At 37.6% G+C, this 13,894-nt stretch overlaps 1 protein-coding gene across 2 annotated transcripts in view; it reads right to left on the reverse strand.

Annotated features, from left to right (window-relative positions):
* The window catches only part of LOC139935910 (amyloid beta precursor protein binding family B member 1-like), a 94,014-nt gene that overhangs the window by 11,396 nt on the left and 68,724 nt on the right, over positions 1-13,894 (reverse strand). For both annotated transcript variants that reach the window (XM_071930534.1, XM_071930535.1), the window contains 5 exons: positions 7,559-7,812; positions 5,255-5,338; positions 3,275-3,390; positions 1,791-1,858; positions 253-361 (listed from right to left, as the gene is read on the reverse strand). In XM_071930534.1, the coding sequence (XP_071786635.1) occupies positions 253-361; positions 1,791-1,858; positions 3,275-3,390; positions 5,255-5,338; positions 7,559-7,812 (631 nt within the window). The remainder of the gene's footprint in view (positions 1-252; positions 362-1,790; positions 1,859-3,274; positions 3,391-5,254; positions 5,339-7,558; positions 7,813-13,894) is intronic.

Here is a 13,894-nt window from a genome sequence, read left to right on the forward strand (position 1 = left end):
TAAAGAGTTTTGATCAGCTGAGATTTGTTTATATAATTGCCAAAACACAATTTAAAACAAATCTTGAGCCTCACAAATCCGTCAAAATGCAAGATATCAGTGGTCAACATTATTTGAGTCACAAAGGAATTGGCCGAAAAAAGAAAGAAAAAAAAACACTAACTAGAATGCATCCATCTCATCAAATCCCAACAATGAGCTACGGGAGTAAAAAATGTATCCATAAAAAGAGGGTCGTATAAATGAGCCTACCTTGCAAGCTGCCTCAATTGACTTAGCCAGACCCCCGGCTGAGTGTTCACAGCTGAACACATGACATTGGAACTTCTGCTTGCCGACACACATGACGTAGGCAAATTGTCTATGAGAAATGCATACAGTGAGAGGGAAGGAGGATGTTAAAGGAAAACTGCTACAAAAATGGTCATTCAAAATCCTTATTTTTAATTTAAGCGACACACAAGATGTAGGCAAATTGTTTATAACAAAAAGTGCACACAGTAAGAGAGAAGGAGATGTTAAAGGGAAAGTGGTACAAAACTGGTCGACAGAAATCCGTATTTTAAAAATATACCTATCCTAAAACTAGCCAGAAAGAATCTGGTTAAGGTCGAAATGTCAGGCTAAACTATGTTTTGCATTTAAACAATAAATTTTGGTCCTTTGGGTTGGTAAAGCAGTTTGCAACAGCTGATTCTATTTTCACATCTAAAACTAACCAGCAAAATTTTGTGCAATTTTGACTAATGTTGTTGAGGAATTTGCAAAATACAATCTTTAAAACATTTAACCTTCCTACTGTTTGACCAATCAATATAATTTTTGAGAAATCCTGATAGCAAGGAAAATCCTGTGAATCATAAGCCTGAATTAGTTTTTATACAATCACAAGATCCACCAAAGATTCAGACTAAAAACTAAGCAGTTAATTTAGCTTTTATTTAAAACACAAAATCATTCAATTTTTAACTCTTTTCCCTTTTAACTTTTCCCCCGCATTTTGAATGTCCAGCTTTTTTGAGTATGTTTGTTTAAATGCTGAATAATTGAAAAAAAAAAAACATTCTCAACAAACAAAATATATCTTGCTGAATTGTTTTGTCTCGGTACATCACAAAGTCAGTATTTCTTGAGTGATAATGCCCTCTCATGATAACATGTAAATTATTGGTTGTACATGTACACGTATCATTCATGAGATGTGTTGAGTACATAAAACAGATCGTATATGTAAGACATTGGTACTGAGTTCCGTACGACAGCAGCTGATGCAAGACAAACTGATTGGGAATGACGCGACGGAGGGTGGGGGTCAGGAAATGGAAACGATGCGAGACCAACGGACACTAGTTTAGTCCAAAGCACTGCATGCAGAGCATGTACAGTACTCAAAGCGTCAAACTAAAGTATGATGTGGACACCCAGGGGGATGGGTCGGAAGTACACAGGGGACAGTCGGCCACCGTGGCCTGGTTTTTGGAGTGTAATAAATGTACTCGTGCGGTAAAGGGTGTCAGAGGATGTGTACTGTAGTTGGCACGGTATTCTACAAAACTAACACCCATTCAAATATGAAATTATAATAGAATAAGTAACATCTAAAACAAATTCAGTGTTAGGGGCTATTTAAAAAAAAAATTCTCCCGCAATTGTTGGTGGGTGGGTCAAAACAAAATTACCGAAAACCAAATATTAGTTTTCATTAGAAATTGTATACATATTATCAAACAAAAGGGAAGAATAAAAAAAATACTTGACAAATTTAAGAATTTTTAGAGATTTTTTTTTACCTGATGTCATTTCCAATACCCAAGAAGGATAGGAATCGTATCCTGTTTTCAGCAATAACTTCCTTGCTCTGTAAACAAAAATATAATTAAACAGTTATAGCTATAAAAAAAGGGCCAATACAATATTAACAAATGCTGCATTCAAATTGGGCATGAAAATACAAGTCATTTGTCATTCAATATGTATAGATTAGAATTACAGTACAAAGGACTGAGCTAAAATAAGACGCAACACGATTGTACTGCGATGTGGTGAGGCATCTTCAAGCTAATCTTTGTGTATCATTTTGCTTTGAGACACGATTCTCACCGCAAGAGGGCGCTATCATCCATGTCCTTTCAACACAAAAAGGGCCTTAATGGTGGGTCATCACTCCGTAACTACGCTGTGTAATTTGTGTGAATTCCTTTTTACCCTTAATGCAGATCTCATCATTAAACTTAACAACATTGTTTTATAATACTCATTTTATTTATGGTTGGCAAACCGAACCCAAGCCAACAAACATTTCATGTTTGGTGGTAAGACAAAAACAAAAGGAGTCTAAACAGAAAATATGAGAAGTAACATGTATAAGCTGTGAAAATAACTAAATCATATCAAATATGATACAACTGCCACTGGTACATAACAACAATAGCAGGCAAATTCCAAAATAAAATCAAGTATTAGAAAAATGTGAACTATGCAGTAGGGTCTGAAGCATCCATACCAATAGTAAGGCCAAGGAGGTGCCCCAGTATTTTTGCCAATACCCTGCATGACATGATGGTATGCAAAGGGCTGATCTCACTACATGCTGAGTAACATGGAAACAAATATCACAATAATTAGCAGGGAAGTTTGTGGTTAGATTCTGGCTCACCACTGAGAAGAATTACTACCATATTTAAATACATCAGGGGGCCGGGTAAAGTCAAACCCAACCTCAAGCGAGGCAACATATTTGGTTGGCTGCATTCTGGACCCAAATTCATAGCTCTGCTTACAGCCGAATTCTGTGCCTGCGATCACCATTCATCCATTACAGGGCAAGAGCCGCATTTCTAGCTGTGTAAGTGAAGAATGCCTAAGGACATGAAATACAATCGTGCTTAAGCAAAAATTCCCTGCTAACCTTTGAAATTCGCTTACAGGGCAAGCCTAAAATTTCTGTGCTCGCTTTGTAAGCCAATTAAGCCTTGTACAATCGAGCAACAATTCCCTGATAACCTATGGAATAGGCTTGACGCTTTCATAAGCGCTGATTCTTTGCTTACAGTAAGCAGAACCATGAAGTTGGGCCCAGCTTGCTGCTTAATGAGCTAATTCTGGTTACCATTTTCCTCTGAGAGAGTTTAGCGCACAGTTTCTTGCTACCAAATTATTTGTGAAGCAAAAATTGTGGAGTATCCATCTCAATCAATGTACATTAAAGTGTAACCCATTTCTGCTTAGCTGGATTCTACACTAAGCAAAAATTTACCGGCCCCTAAAACACTACCTTAATGCCAGTGACTGTGACAGTAGAAACAGCAACCTCAATTCTTGATGGCGTCCATTGGTCCTCCGGTATTTCTTCAACTACTTTATTGATTGCTGTGTTCAGTAACTCCATTCCTGGTAGCAAATGTCAAATCACAGACAATAATGAGTTGAAGGTGTCTAAGAACAATTTGTTGTGAGTTTTGTCAATACAATTTACACATTTATGAATGGACTGTACAGTAGAAAATAAGATTACAATAAGCCTATTCGGAATGAACCCTTCCCATGAAATATGCTAATTACATTCACGCATGCGTACAGACCCTGTTGGTTGGCAAACGCCATAGAGTTGTGCACTAAGCAGGCGCGCAGTCGCGTCTGCGTCACGCACCCATTAGCCGTGTACAAAACAGCGCGATGTTCCCTCATTTTGCCAACTAAAACGTTAGTGCGCACGCGCTACGTGCAATTTACATATTTCATGGGAAGGGTCTAATGCAAAAGGTCAAGGGAGATAGACAAATTGCGTTGTCAGCAGTAACAGACATGAGCAGCTGCAATTCCCAATAGGCTTATTAAAAAAGCAAGTTGTTTTTCATTGCTTTGGAGGCATAGCTTCTTTTTCAATTTCTTCACCTCTCCCCACAAAAACTCCCAGCCTACTAACCTTGAACAATCTAGCTTGCTAACAAATTTAACAACATACTCTTTCATTTAAAGCCATTGGACACTTCGGTAAACAGTATTGTCCAAAGGCCTGCACTTCGTGTATCACAACTTATACATAAAATAACAAACCTGTGAAAATTTAGGCTCAATCAGTCATCAGAGTCGGGAGAAAATAACGGGAAAACCCACCCTTGTTTTGCACATTTCGCCATGTCATGACATGTGTTTAAAATGAATCACTAATTGTTTTAATATTTTCTCAAAAAGTAAAGCATTTCATGGAATAATATTTCAAGAGAAGTCTTTCACCATTACTTTCTGTATACCCTGAAGTTATTTGTAAATCTGTGAACTTTTTTTCTTTCTTTCTGTTCTGCAAGTGTAACATGGCTTTAAGAAAGACTTGCTGTGGTCAAAACGTCAGGCCACTTCTTATGGTGTGCAACATGTCCTTTCCTGTGGAAAGTATATTGCCCATTTCCTATTTGCCTTCAGAATCAGGAAAATTACTGAGTACACAGTGCTGCATACACATCGATGCAAAAGTAAAAACAGTTTATATTCTCAAACCTGATGCAAAATAAATAACAAAATAAAATAAATAACATCTATTATTGATAAGTTCTTCTGAAACTGCAAATCATGGTGCGGTTATTGTTACAGAAAGAACACCACAAATTGACAAGCCTGGGCAAGAAGAAGCTGGTCTCCTAAAACCACACAGTGTTAAATTTTCAACTGCCATAAATAATTTGTAAAACTGTGCAGAGTTTGTTTGAAGACAGAGGACACTATTGGTAATTGTCAAAGACCAGTCTTCTCACTCAATGTATCTCAACATATGCATAAAATAACAAACCTGTGAAAATTTGAGCTCAATCGGTCGTCAAAGTTGCGAGATAATAATGAAAGAAAAAACACCCTTGTCACACGAAGTTGTGTGCTTTCTGATGCTTGATTTCGAGACCTCAAATTCTAAATCTGAGGTCTCGAAATCAAATTCGAGGAAATTTACTTCTTTCTCGAAAACTACGTTACTTCAGAGGGAGCCGTTTCTCACAATGTTTTATACCATCATCCTCTCCCCATTACTCGTCACCAAGAAAGGTTTTTTATGCTAATAATTATTTTGAGTAATTACCAATAGTGTCCACTGCCTTTAAGAAATATCCCAATGTGCAGCCTCAGTGACAAGTAAAGGCACTACTTGACGACAGGGCGTTTGTAAGAAAAAACAATTTCTCGAGACATATCACTTTGACATATTGTGCAAAGTCACAGGCCTAAGGAAAGCATATTGAATTTTCTCGACATTTAATCAACCTACCACCATGCCTTGAGACCATCGTTGAACCAACATAGTGAGCTCGGAATACTGTTATTGGCTCAGCCTTTGGAGTTGGGAAATCAACTGTGTGATAAAGAGTAAACAAGAACAAAATTATTTAATAAAATGATAGATAGATAGATAGATAGATAGATGAAATGGTTTATTAAAACTGTCCTCGCAGCACAAAGGCTGAATTACAACAATTTTACATTAGTTTAAAAATTGAAATTAAATAGGATGCAAATTGGTAATAAAAACATATAAAAGTATGTGGAAACGTTAAGCCACTCCCCTAAATTTACACATTGAAAATTGCACATTGAAATTGAATTAATTTTAGTCAAATATGGTGTTACAATCAGCAAAACAAAACAGCAGACAAGAATTTAAAATGTTATAAGCAAGACAAACAAGCAAAAGACCAATTAAAATATGAACATCAATTAGACAAAAGCAGGCCATTGGTTGAATTTGTATTTACAACATTAAAAAGGGACTTTCAAATGACTTTTATGAAAATGACTTTCTAGGTAAAGGTCTGAGCCAAAGTTTATAGAGCTGCTAAAATAATTTAATTGTTTTACCTGATGCTAGAAATGTTTTGATTTTGTGATCCTGTCATTCTTAATTAATCTCACATCTTCTGTGATGTGGAACCGGCAAAAATCATAAAACTTCATTTTTGGGGGGGAAATTGCATTGTCTGATTGCTATCAATTTTTAATATGAGGAAAGGGAACACATCTTAAAACTTGTAGAGCTGATATTTGTGTGAATTTATATGGAAGTTATCAACCACTTCCAATTATGACCAGTGTAGAATCTTGCCTGCCAAAAAAACTCTGGAAAATAGTTCAAGTGCAGTTTCCAGTTAATCATAAATTGCTTGAAAATAGTATATTTTCGTTAAAGGATGTTCACAAGAAGTAGACTTGAATCTTGCCTTCTTAAGATGCTTATTCAGGGCCTGCACCCTCTACATGAATTACAAATGGGAAAGATTTCAGTATCCTGCCACCACTTGTTCACTCTTTTTCACTCATTTTCACCAAAAGGAATATCTCATTTGAGTAAATCAGATATTAATGTATTTTATAGCAAATTAAAAAAGTGGTGGCAGAAAACAGAATTTTGTTTCCAACAAATGCATAGCAGACCAAATCTAAACTCTCAAATAATCAAATTTCTGACTCCACATTGAAAGGGAAAGTGCATTCATGTTTATTCAGCATTAAAAATAGAAAAAAAAAGAGAAAAAAAAGGAAGGGAAAAAAAAAAAAAAACGGAATTGAAAACGTGGTGACCCCACCGCTGAAGTAATTACTCCTCTAATCTAAACACAGGCATCACCGCCTCCTTTGTGAGCGTTAAGTGCATTAATTAAAGCCGTATTGCCCAACTTAGCAAGGGTTCTGTTGGGATCCTCCAAGACTAAATTAGATTTCCTTGCATTGATTGAGGCTAATCTCTGAGAGAAATTTACATTCCCTTAGGGAGTGAGGAAGATGAGGATGAGGCGGGGGGGGGGGGGGGGTGGAGGATAACCATGGTGATGAGATGATGAGATGGGGTTTGTTTAGACTGCAGACGTGAATGTTGATTTCATTGAAGTGATATTTGGATAAGCGGTTTATATTACGGAGAGCCGATGTTTGATGATTATTATTAGGGGTGTGGAGTCGTGCTTTGAGGAGCGTCTTGGAAATCTATGATGTTTCAATTTTAGTTATTGTTTTAATTTTGAAATCGGACTGGGGATCTAGGGTTTATTGGTGGTCATAGACAACAGGCAATTTGAGATTGTTAAGGGATGTTTTTCTTTGCAATGTGAAAAAAAAAACAATTTGTTTGATCTTGATAAGATTGGTAGACATATTGATATTGACAAAGCGCTCCCCTGAAACAGAAATAAAAAACTAATGAAAGAAAAAAAAAAAAGAAAAAAAAAATGATGCCATATAAATGAATGCATACAAAACATAAGTAAATAGATATGCAACAGACTAAATAAGTGTGTATAACTAACTAAAGTGATGTATACCTTTAGTAAGTGCCATAAAAACAATGATCATAAGAACTACTTGGTATTTTAATTTGGATTATTCTTCCTGCGTGGACATACCAAAGATTCTCGACGATATCTCTAAAAACGCTAACACCTTTCAAAATGAAATGTTCACAGGTTTACTTTTATTATATTATCTTCATTTCTACATGAGTAAAATAATCGAACGGTCCTAGAAACCAAAGGTATACTTTGTCTTTATAAAAACAAAAGTTGTGATTGGCCGAAATACATACCACTTGTTGGAATGCCTTCCTTATTACTATCCAATGAAATGCTCCTCATTTGCATAAGCTGCTGCTGTTGCTGCTGCTGGATCATCTGACCCTGTGTTACCATGGAGATGGTGTGACCCTTTTGTCTCTCGCTCATCACCCTGGCGCAGATCTCATGCAGAGCGTTGGCAATGGCCTTGGCTGGAATGTCACAGCGGAATACATGACATTTGTAACGCTTGGTCACCTTGTCTCGGGCAACATAAGCGAAATCCCTGTGTGTGGAAAGAACACAAAACAGTTATATCAGTGACCGTGTCTACCCGTTGAAACCGAGGACTTTAAAAATTAAAAGGGTTCGGAGTGTTTGACAGAGCGTGGACGTCCTCGCTTCGCTTTCAGGTACAAAACCAATGGGGACGTCGCTAAAAACAACCAAGTCCAAACAGTAAGAGAACAAGGAGAAGTCCTTGATTAGCGGGAATCACAAAATGTGTTTGAAATATTGACTGGATTGGTATTTTTTACAGCCGAGACAATTAAGGAAAGTTTATTTACTGCCTGGTCGTGGTTCCGGATGTAGGGATCAATGAAAGACACGATGGATCATTAACTGATTATTTTGTAAGGGCGGGACAAACCTCTCACAGTCTGAAATTAAACCACATGTGGTCGATATGTTAAGTACTTTTAACACAAACGAACAAGCGGCGGATCAATGCCGTGCTCATAGAGCAGACGTCTATTGTCTTTCATTTCAAAGACCATTTCCACAACCATAGCTTTTGGCTTCCCCTTCTTCGTTTACTTTAAAAAACATGTCCTTTCAGTATGTGGCTTCAAAGAGGCGGATATAGCCTAAGTTGCAGTTGAAGCCAAAGCCATGGTTCCAAAACTGGCCCAAAGAATAGTGGTGTGTCCAAATTGGCGGCTACGGCTATGGCTACAGCTAGATGTTCACGTCATCATGCATTGAAGAAAATGACATCCTTAGCAACAACCTTAGCAAAAGTCATAGCCTTAAAGGCAGTGGACACTATTGGTAATTACTCAAAATAATTATTAGCATAAAACCTTACATGGTGATGAGTAATGGGGAGAGGTTGATAGTATAAAACATTGTGAGAAACAGCTCCCTCTAAAGTGACATAGTTCTCGAGAAAGAAGTAATTTTCTGCAAATTTGATTTTGAGACCTCAGATTTAGAGTTTGAGGTCTCGAAATCAACCATCTAAAAGCACACAACTTCGTGTGACAAGGGTGGTTTTTCCTTTCGTTATATCTTGCAAATTCGACGACCAATTGAGCTCAAATTTTCACATGTTTGTTATTTTATGCATATGTTGAGATACACCAAGTGAGAAGACTGGTCTTTGACAATTACCAATAGTGTCCAGTGTCTTTAACCGTAGCCACCAATTCAGATACAACCTTAATGAACCAAAATGAATCTGATCAGGAATTAGACTGGTGCCTTTCATTTGTAATTGATAGCGAAGGAGTCAGACATACATATTTAAAAAGCCAAATTCGATAAGAAACACATACAAATATAGTTAACATCAAATGCACACAAAGTACATGCAGATTCAGCAACTGCAAAAAAACAATCATGACAATAAACAGTCAAAGTAAAATCATTCATGCAGATTTTGACAATTTCTCTTAGACAAAAACTGGGTGGTTTTTTTTTTTCTTCAAAATATTGTTGATTGCAACTTTTCTTTTAGCCAAGCCCAACGAAACTGGTTCCAGGCAAGGGGGCAAGTCTAGTTCCAAGTCAGGGACCAAATCTGGTTCCAACTCATGGACCAAGCCTTAAGTTCCAAGTCTGCGGACCAGGCTTAAACCAGTGTTGTCTCATCAACACTGATTTTCAACACTCAGAACCAAAGAAGTAAAGAAACAGCACAGCGTAGAGACATTAAAGGAACACGTTGCCTTGGATCGGACGAGTTGGTCTATAAAAAAGCGTTTTTAATCGTTTGTTATAAAATGCATATGGTTGGAAAGATGTTTTAAAAGTAGAATACAATGATCCACACAAGTTTGCCTCGAAATTGCGTGGTTTTCCTTTTACTGTGCGAACTAACACGGTCGGCCATTTATGGGAGTCAACAATTTGACTCCCATAAATGGCCGACTGTGTTAGTCGACGAGGTAAAAGGAAAACCGTACAATTTCGAGGCATGTTTGTGTGGATCATTGTATTATACTTTTACAGCATCTATATACATTTTATAACAAACGATTTTCAAAGACCAACTCGACCGATCCAAGGCAACGTGTTCCTTTAAAGAAACATTTCACATCAATGTCGCCAATGTCCCTAAATTGAATCTTCAAGAAGAAAGGTTTCCTCAGCAGCAAATCATTTTCATAGTTGAATTCGGTGACCTTAAACAAGTAATTAAGATCACTCTATCATGAGCAACCTTAATTAAATGACCCGGTTACCGACCGACTGTCTACGCACAACTTCATCAGACGTCCCTAAAATGGGATGCTCTGCCATCGAAGTAAGAAACGGAATAAGACGTGTCACTTCCAATTTGTCTGTCCTCTTTTGCAATCAGCCAAGCAGTGTCAATGTTGTCACTAAATCATTCCACATCTAAATTACCCAGCAGTGTAGGAAGAAAAAAAAACACCGGGATGGAAAGTGGGGCAAGTGGCCTCACGTCCAGCTGAAAATTCTGCATCTTGAGTGTTGGGAACTCGTATCATCATTTGAGAGGGGGATATATCAGACAAAACGCTTGAGGCTTGAGAGATATTATCAAGATGGACCCTTGGGTTGAAAAACATCTGGTTTATTGAAATTTCAACGCGAAGGTGGAAAATAATAAAACATTTCAAAGCGGTAACATAGGATGATGAATATGATAAGGAGAACGAGATGAAATATCAGGCCTCGGCACGATCAGATGTGATTGAAATTTTAATTTAACATCGGATTTATAATATCTTTATTTTCATTTCTTTGGAAGAGGCCAGGAAAGCCCAGCGGTCATGGCTTCTTTAATTATGCATCTTTGGATTGAAATCAGAGTTAAAGTGAAGGTTTGTTACATTTGGGGGTGGTTTTCGTTTCCCTCTTTTTTTTGTCCCTAAATTTTCAAGAAACTGATCATGGTGCATTGAAGTTTTCAAAATTTCACATCAACATCCTGATTTAAAAATGTACAAGAGACTTTTCAAAGCAAGGCAGATTTCATTAAAACAAAAAAAAGATAAAATCAACATCACTTCTAATGTTAAATGTGATTTAATTTTACGTTACAAATAAAAATGTATATGTGTGCATCATGCATTATCTTGCAGTGAACTGATGCAGTTGAAAACACAGGCTTGGAATAGTAGTCTTGTTTGGTGGTGGGGCGGGGTGGAACTGGGTGGAACTGGGTGGAACTGGGGTGGAACTGGGGTGGAACTAGGGTGGAACTAGGGTGGAACTGGGGTGGAACTGGTGGAACTGGAATGGAACTGGGTGGAACTAGGGTGGAACTGGAATGGGACTGGGTGGAACTGGGGTGGAACGGGGGTGGAACTGGGTGGATCTGGGGCGGAACTGGGTGGAACTGGGGTGGAACTGGGGTAAGACTAGGGGTAGGAGGGTGACTTGGGAAGAAGGGTGGTGACATGGGCTGGGGGAATGCAGGTCATATATTCTGAAAAATGATGTTCAGTTTCCAGAGCTCATTGGGTGGGAGCTGGGATAGGACTAGGCTGGGGTAGGAGCACTGTTCTCTTTTATACTGACAATAGAGATTAGTGGGTAGGACTAGGGTTGGGCATGGGGTAGGACTGGGGGCAGGAGGGTGACAGGGAAAGAAGAGTGATCACAGGGGCTTGAGGGATTGCAGGTCATATATTCTAAAAAGGGATACTTCAATTTCAAAGAGCTCGAGTCAAGGAACAGGGTGAGGAGGAGGGGGTCAACTGTAATTTCACTATTCCAGACCCGTGTGTATTGAACAACACAATGTACTTTTCATGCAGACAAAAATAAGGAGAACAGATTTACAAATACAGTGAGAAAGGAATGACAAGACAGATGACATACTGGACACTTACACCCAATCAGGCCATAATGTGATAGAAAGTAAAATTAGATAGTTTTTGGGGGATATCTTATGAAAAATTTAATGCTTGATTTACAACAACAACAACATTTTCAACCCATTTTGTTGTAGTGTATTCTTTATATTGTATCAAATAATACCACCAACTTACATGTACGGAAGCTTTGATATAGTTTCAGAAAATATATATTTACATATATCATACATTAAAAAAAAACATTAAAAAGGTGTAAACTTTGACATTCATTCTCTGCCATCAACGAAAAATTTAAAAGATTCAGCAGCAATTTTTGTTTGGTTCCCTGTCCACAAAATGGCACCAGCTGTTTCAGCTTCGCTTTATTTGTTGTCCTTTTGTATTGAAAAATTAACACAGCATGAACACTGCATGAACATGGTGTTATTATTAAAATAATTAACTCTTAGGGGTATTTGGCTAAAGAAAAAAACAAAACAAAAAACAAACTGGGTCACATTTCAGATTATTATTTTTTTTTTTCTTCACATCATTGGGTCAATTTCAGTGACACATGCATTTGGTGATAAACAAAGGCAAATAAACATGAAGCAATGGCAAACAAAGGGTTTAAATTACAACAACAATAACAACAAAAGAAACATTCTTCTCAAAAACTTCAATACCTTTTCACACTGCAGAGGTAATTCTCAGAAAAGAGAACCCTGGGAAAGTCCTGGGAAATTTCAACCCCACTTCCAATCTAATGTTCATTTGATATCCTGCAATCTTCCTGGGGAGAATTTAACAGTCAGTATGCTAACCCTGGAATTATAAAAGCCCTACTCCAAAGCCAGGGTTGCTATTTCCTGGGAGTTTCCCAGGAATTTCCCAGGTTTAGCACTGCAGTGTGAACAGGTCAACCAAATTTTTCCTGTGAATTTCCCCCAAAAAATGTTCTGGTACGAAAAGAGTTGAACATAAACACTGTACTCCAAAACGACTTCTTTTAAAAACCCAGTACACCAATCGTAAAAAAGAAAGGAAGAAGTCTTGAAACAAAATCAAACCTCACGCCATCTCAATCAAAAATTAAGATGCAATCTCTGAACGGACAAAATGTTAATTACCTTTCTCTGTGACAGTGAATGAAGAGCGTGTTAGCAAAGGATAAACAGGAAGGAGAAACAAAGACAAACAAGTTGTTAGTCGGCTGCGGGTAATCAATTAAATGAGTTTTTTTGGCAAATTTCTACAAAATGGTCAAGTTAGAATGAAAATATGGCATTTCATTCGATGAAACTCGTGATATAGCAAAGACTATAGTGGCACACATGAACAAACTATGCGTTTATATCATAATCTGAGCTACTGTATTAATGAAATTTTTGTTGGATTTGCTTTCAAGCCACGTTTGTTGTTTGTATGTTTGAATTTGTTTATTTATTTCACAGCTAGATTGCATTAAAAGCATTTCAACTTTAAATAAAAATTGTCCGTTGTAAAGAAATAATTTACTTGATGTTTTGTTTTTGTTTTTTGTTCTTTTTTCCAGAGCTGAAAGTGTCAATAATGTCGCAGGTCAGTAATTTCCCCTTTCAAGGAAATGATTTCATTGTAATTTTGCATAAATATCTTTTTATTCAAGTTGAATTATTATAACACTGCATAATCAGATATTCAACAACATTTAATTTATTCTGGTTGTGAAGCCCAGGACTCTCAGAAAAGCAAATTCATAAATATCTCAGACAGTTTCGCTATTCCTATTGGTGGAGAGCGTGTCACGTGGGGGTGTTTAAACCTTTGATAATGACCGGTGTTTACAACCGGTTGTGAGCGGATACTCCGCACAAGCCTTGGTGCAAGACGCTTCTTGTTACGGGCACTGTCGGTAAGTTGGCCGCGCTGTGTGTGAAAGGAAAACAACAACGTGTTGCACCAAGACTATATGCGCATGCGCACGTACGGAGTCGGAAACTGTCGGAAATAGGCGTCTAAGTCATAACAACGATCCTGCCGGTTATAAATGACCGTGAAAGAACGAGTCACTACACTTTTATTCCCTTATTTAATCAGTGCTAGCCAGATCCCAATGGAGAGAAGACAAGAAAGAAAGTTTGTTTTAAATGTGAACTGAAAGGAAATCCCCAGAGAATTATTTCAGGAGAAAACCCATACAGTCAGGCAGGGACTGACAACCCAATCTACAAAGTGCCCCTGCTGTGATTCGAACCGGGATCCTAGACGTGAAAGGCGAGGAAAGATACCACTATGCCAAGCCAACACCTACTCCCAGAACTATTTCGGTTTCGT

Source organism: Asterias amurensis, chromosome 4 (assembly GCF_032118995.1).
Source record: "Asterias amurensis chromosome 4, ASM3211899v1".
Classification (NCBI taxonomy): domain Eukaryota; kingdom Metazoa; phylum Echinodermata; class Asteroidea; order Forcipulatida; family Asteriidae; genus Asterias; species Asterias amurensis.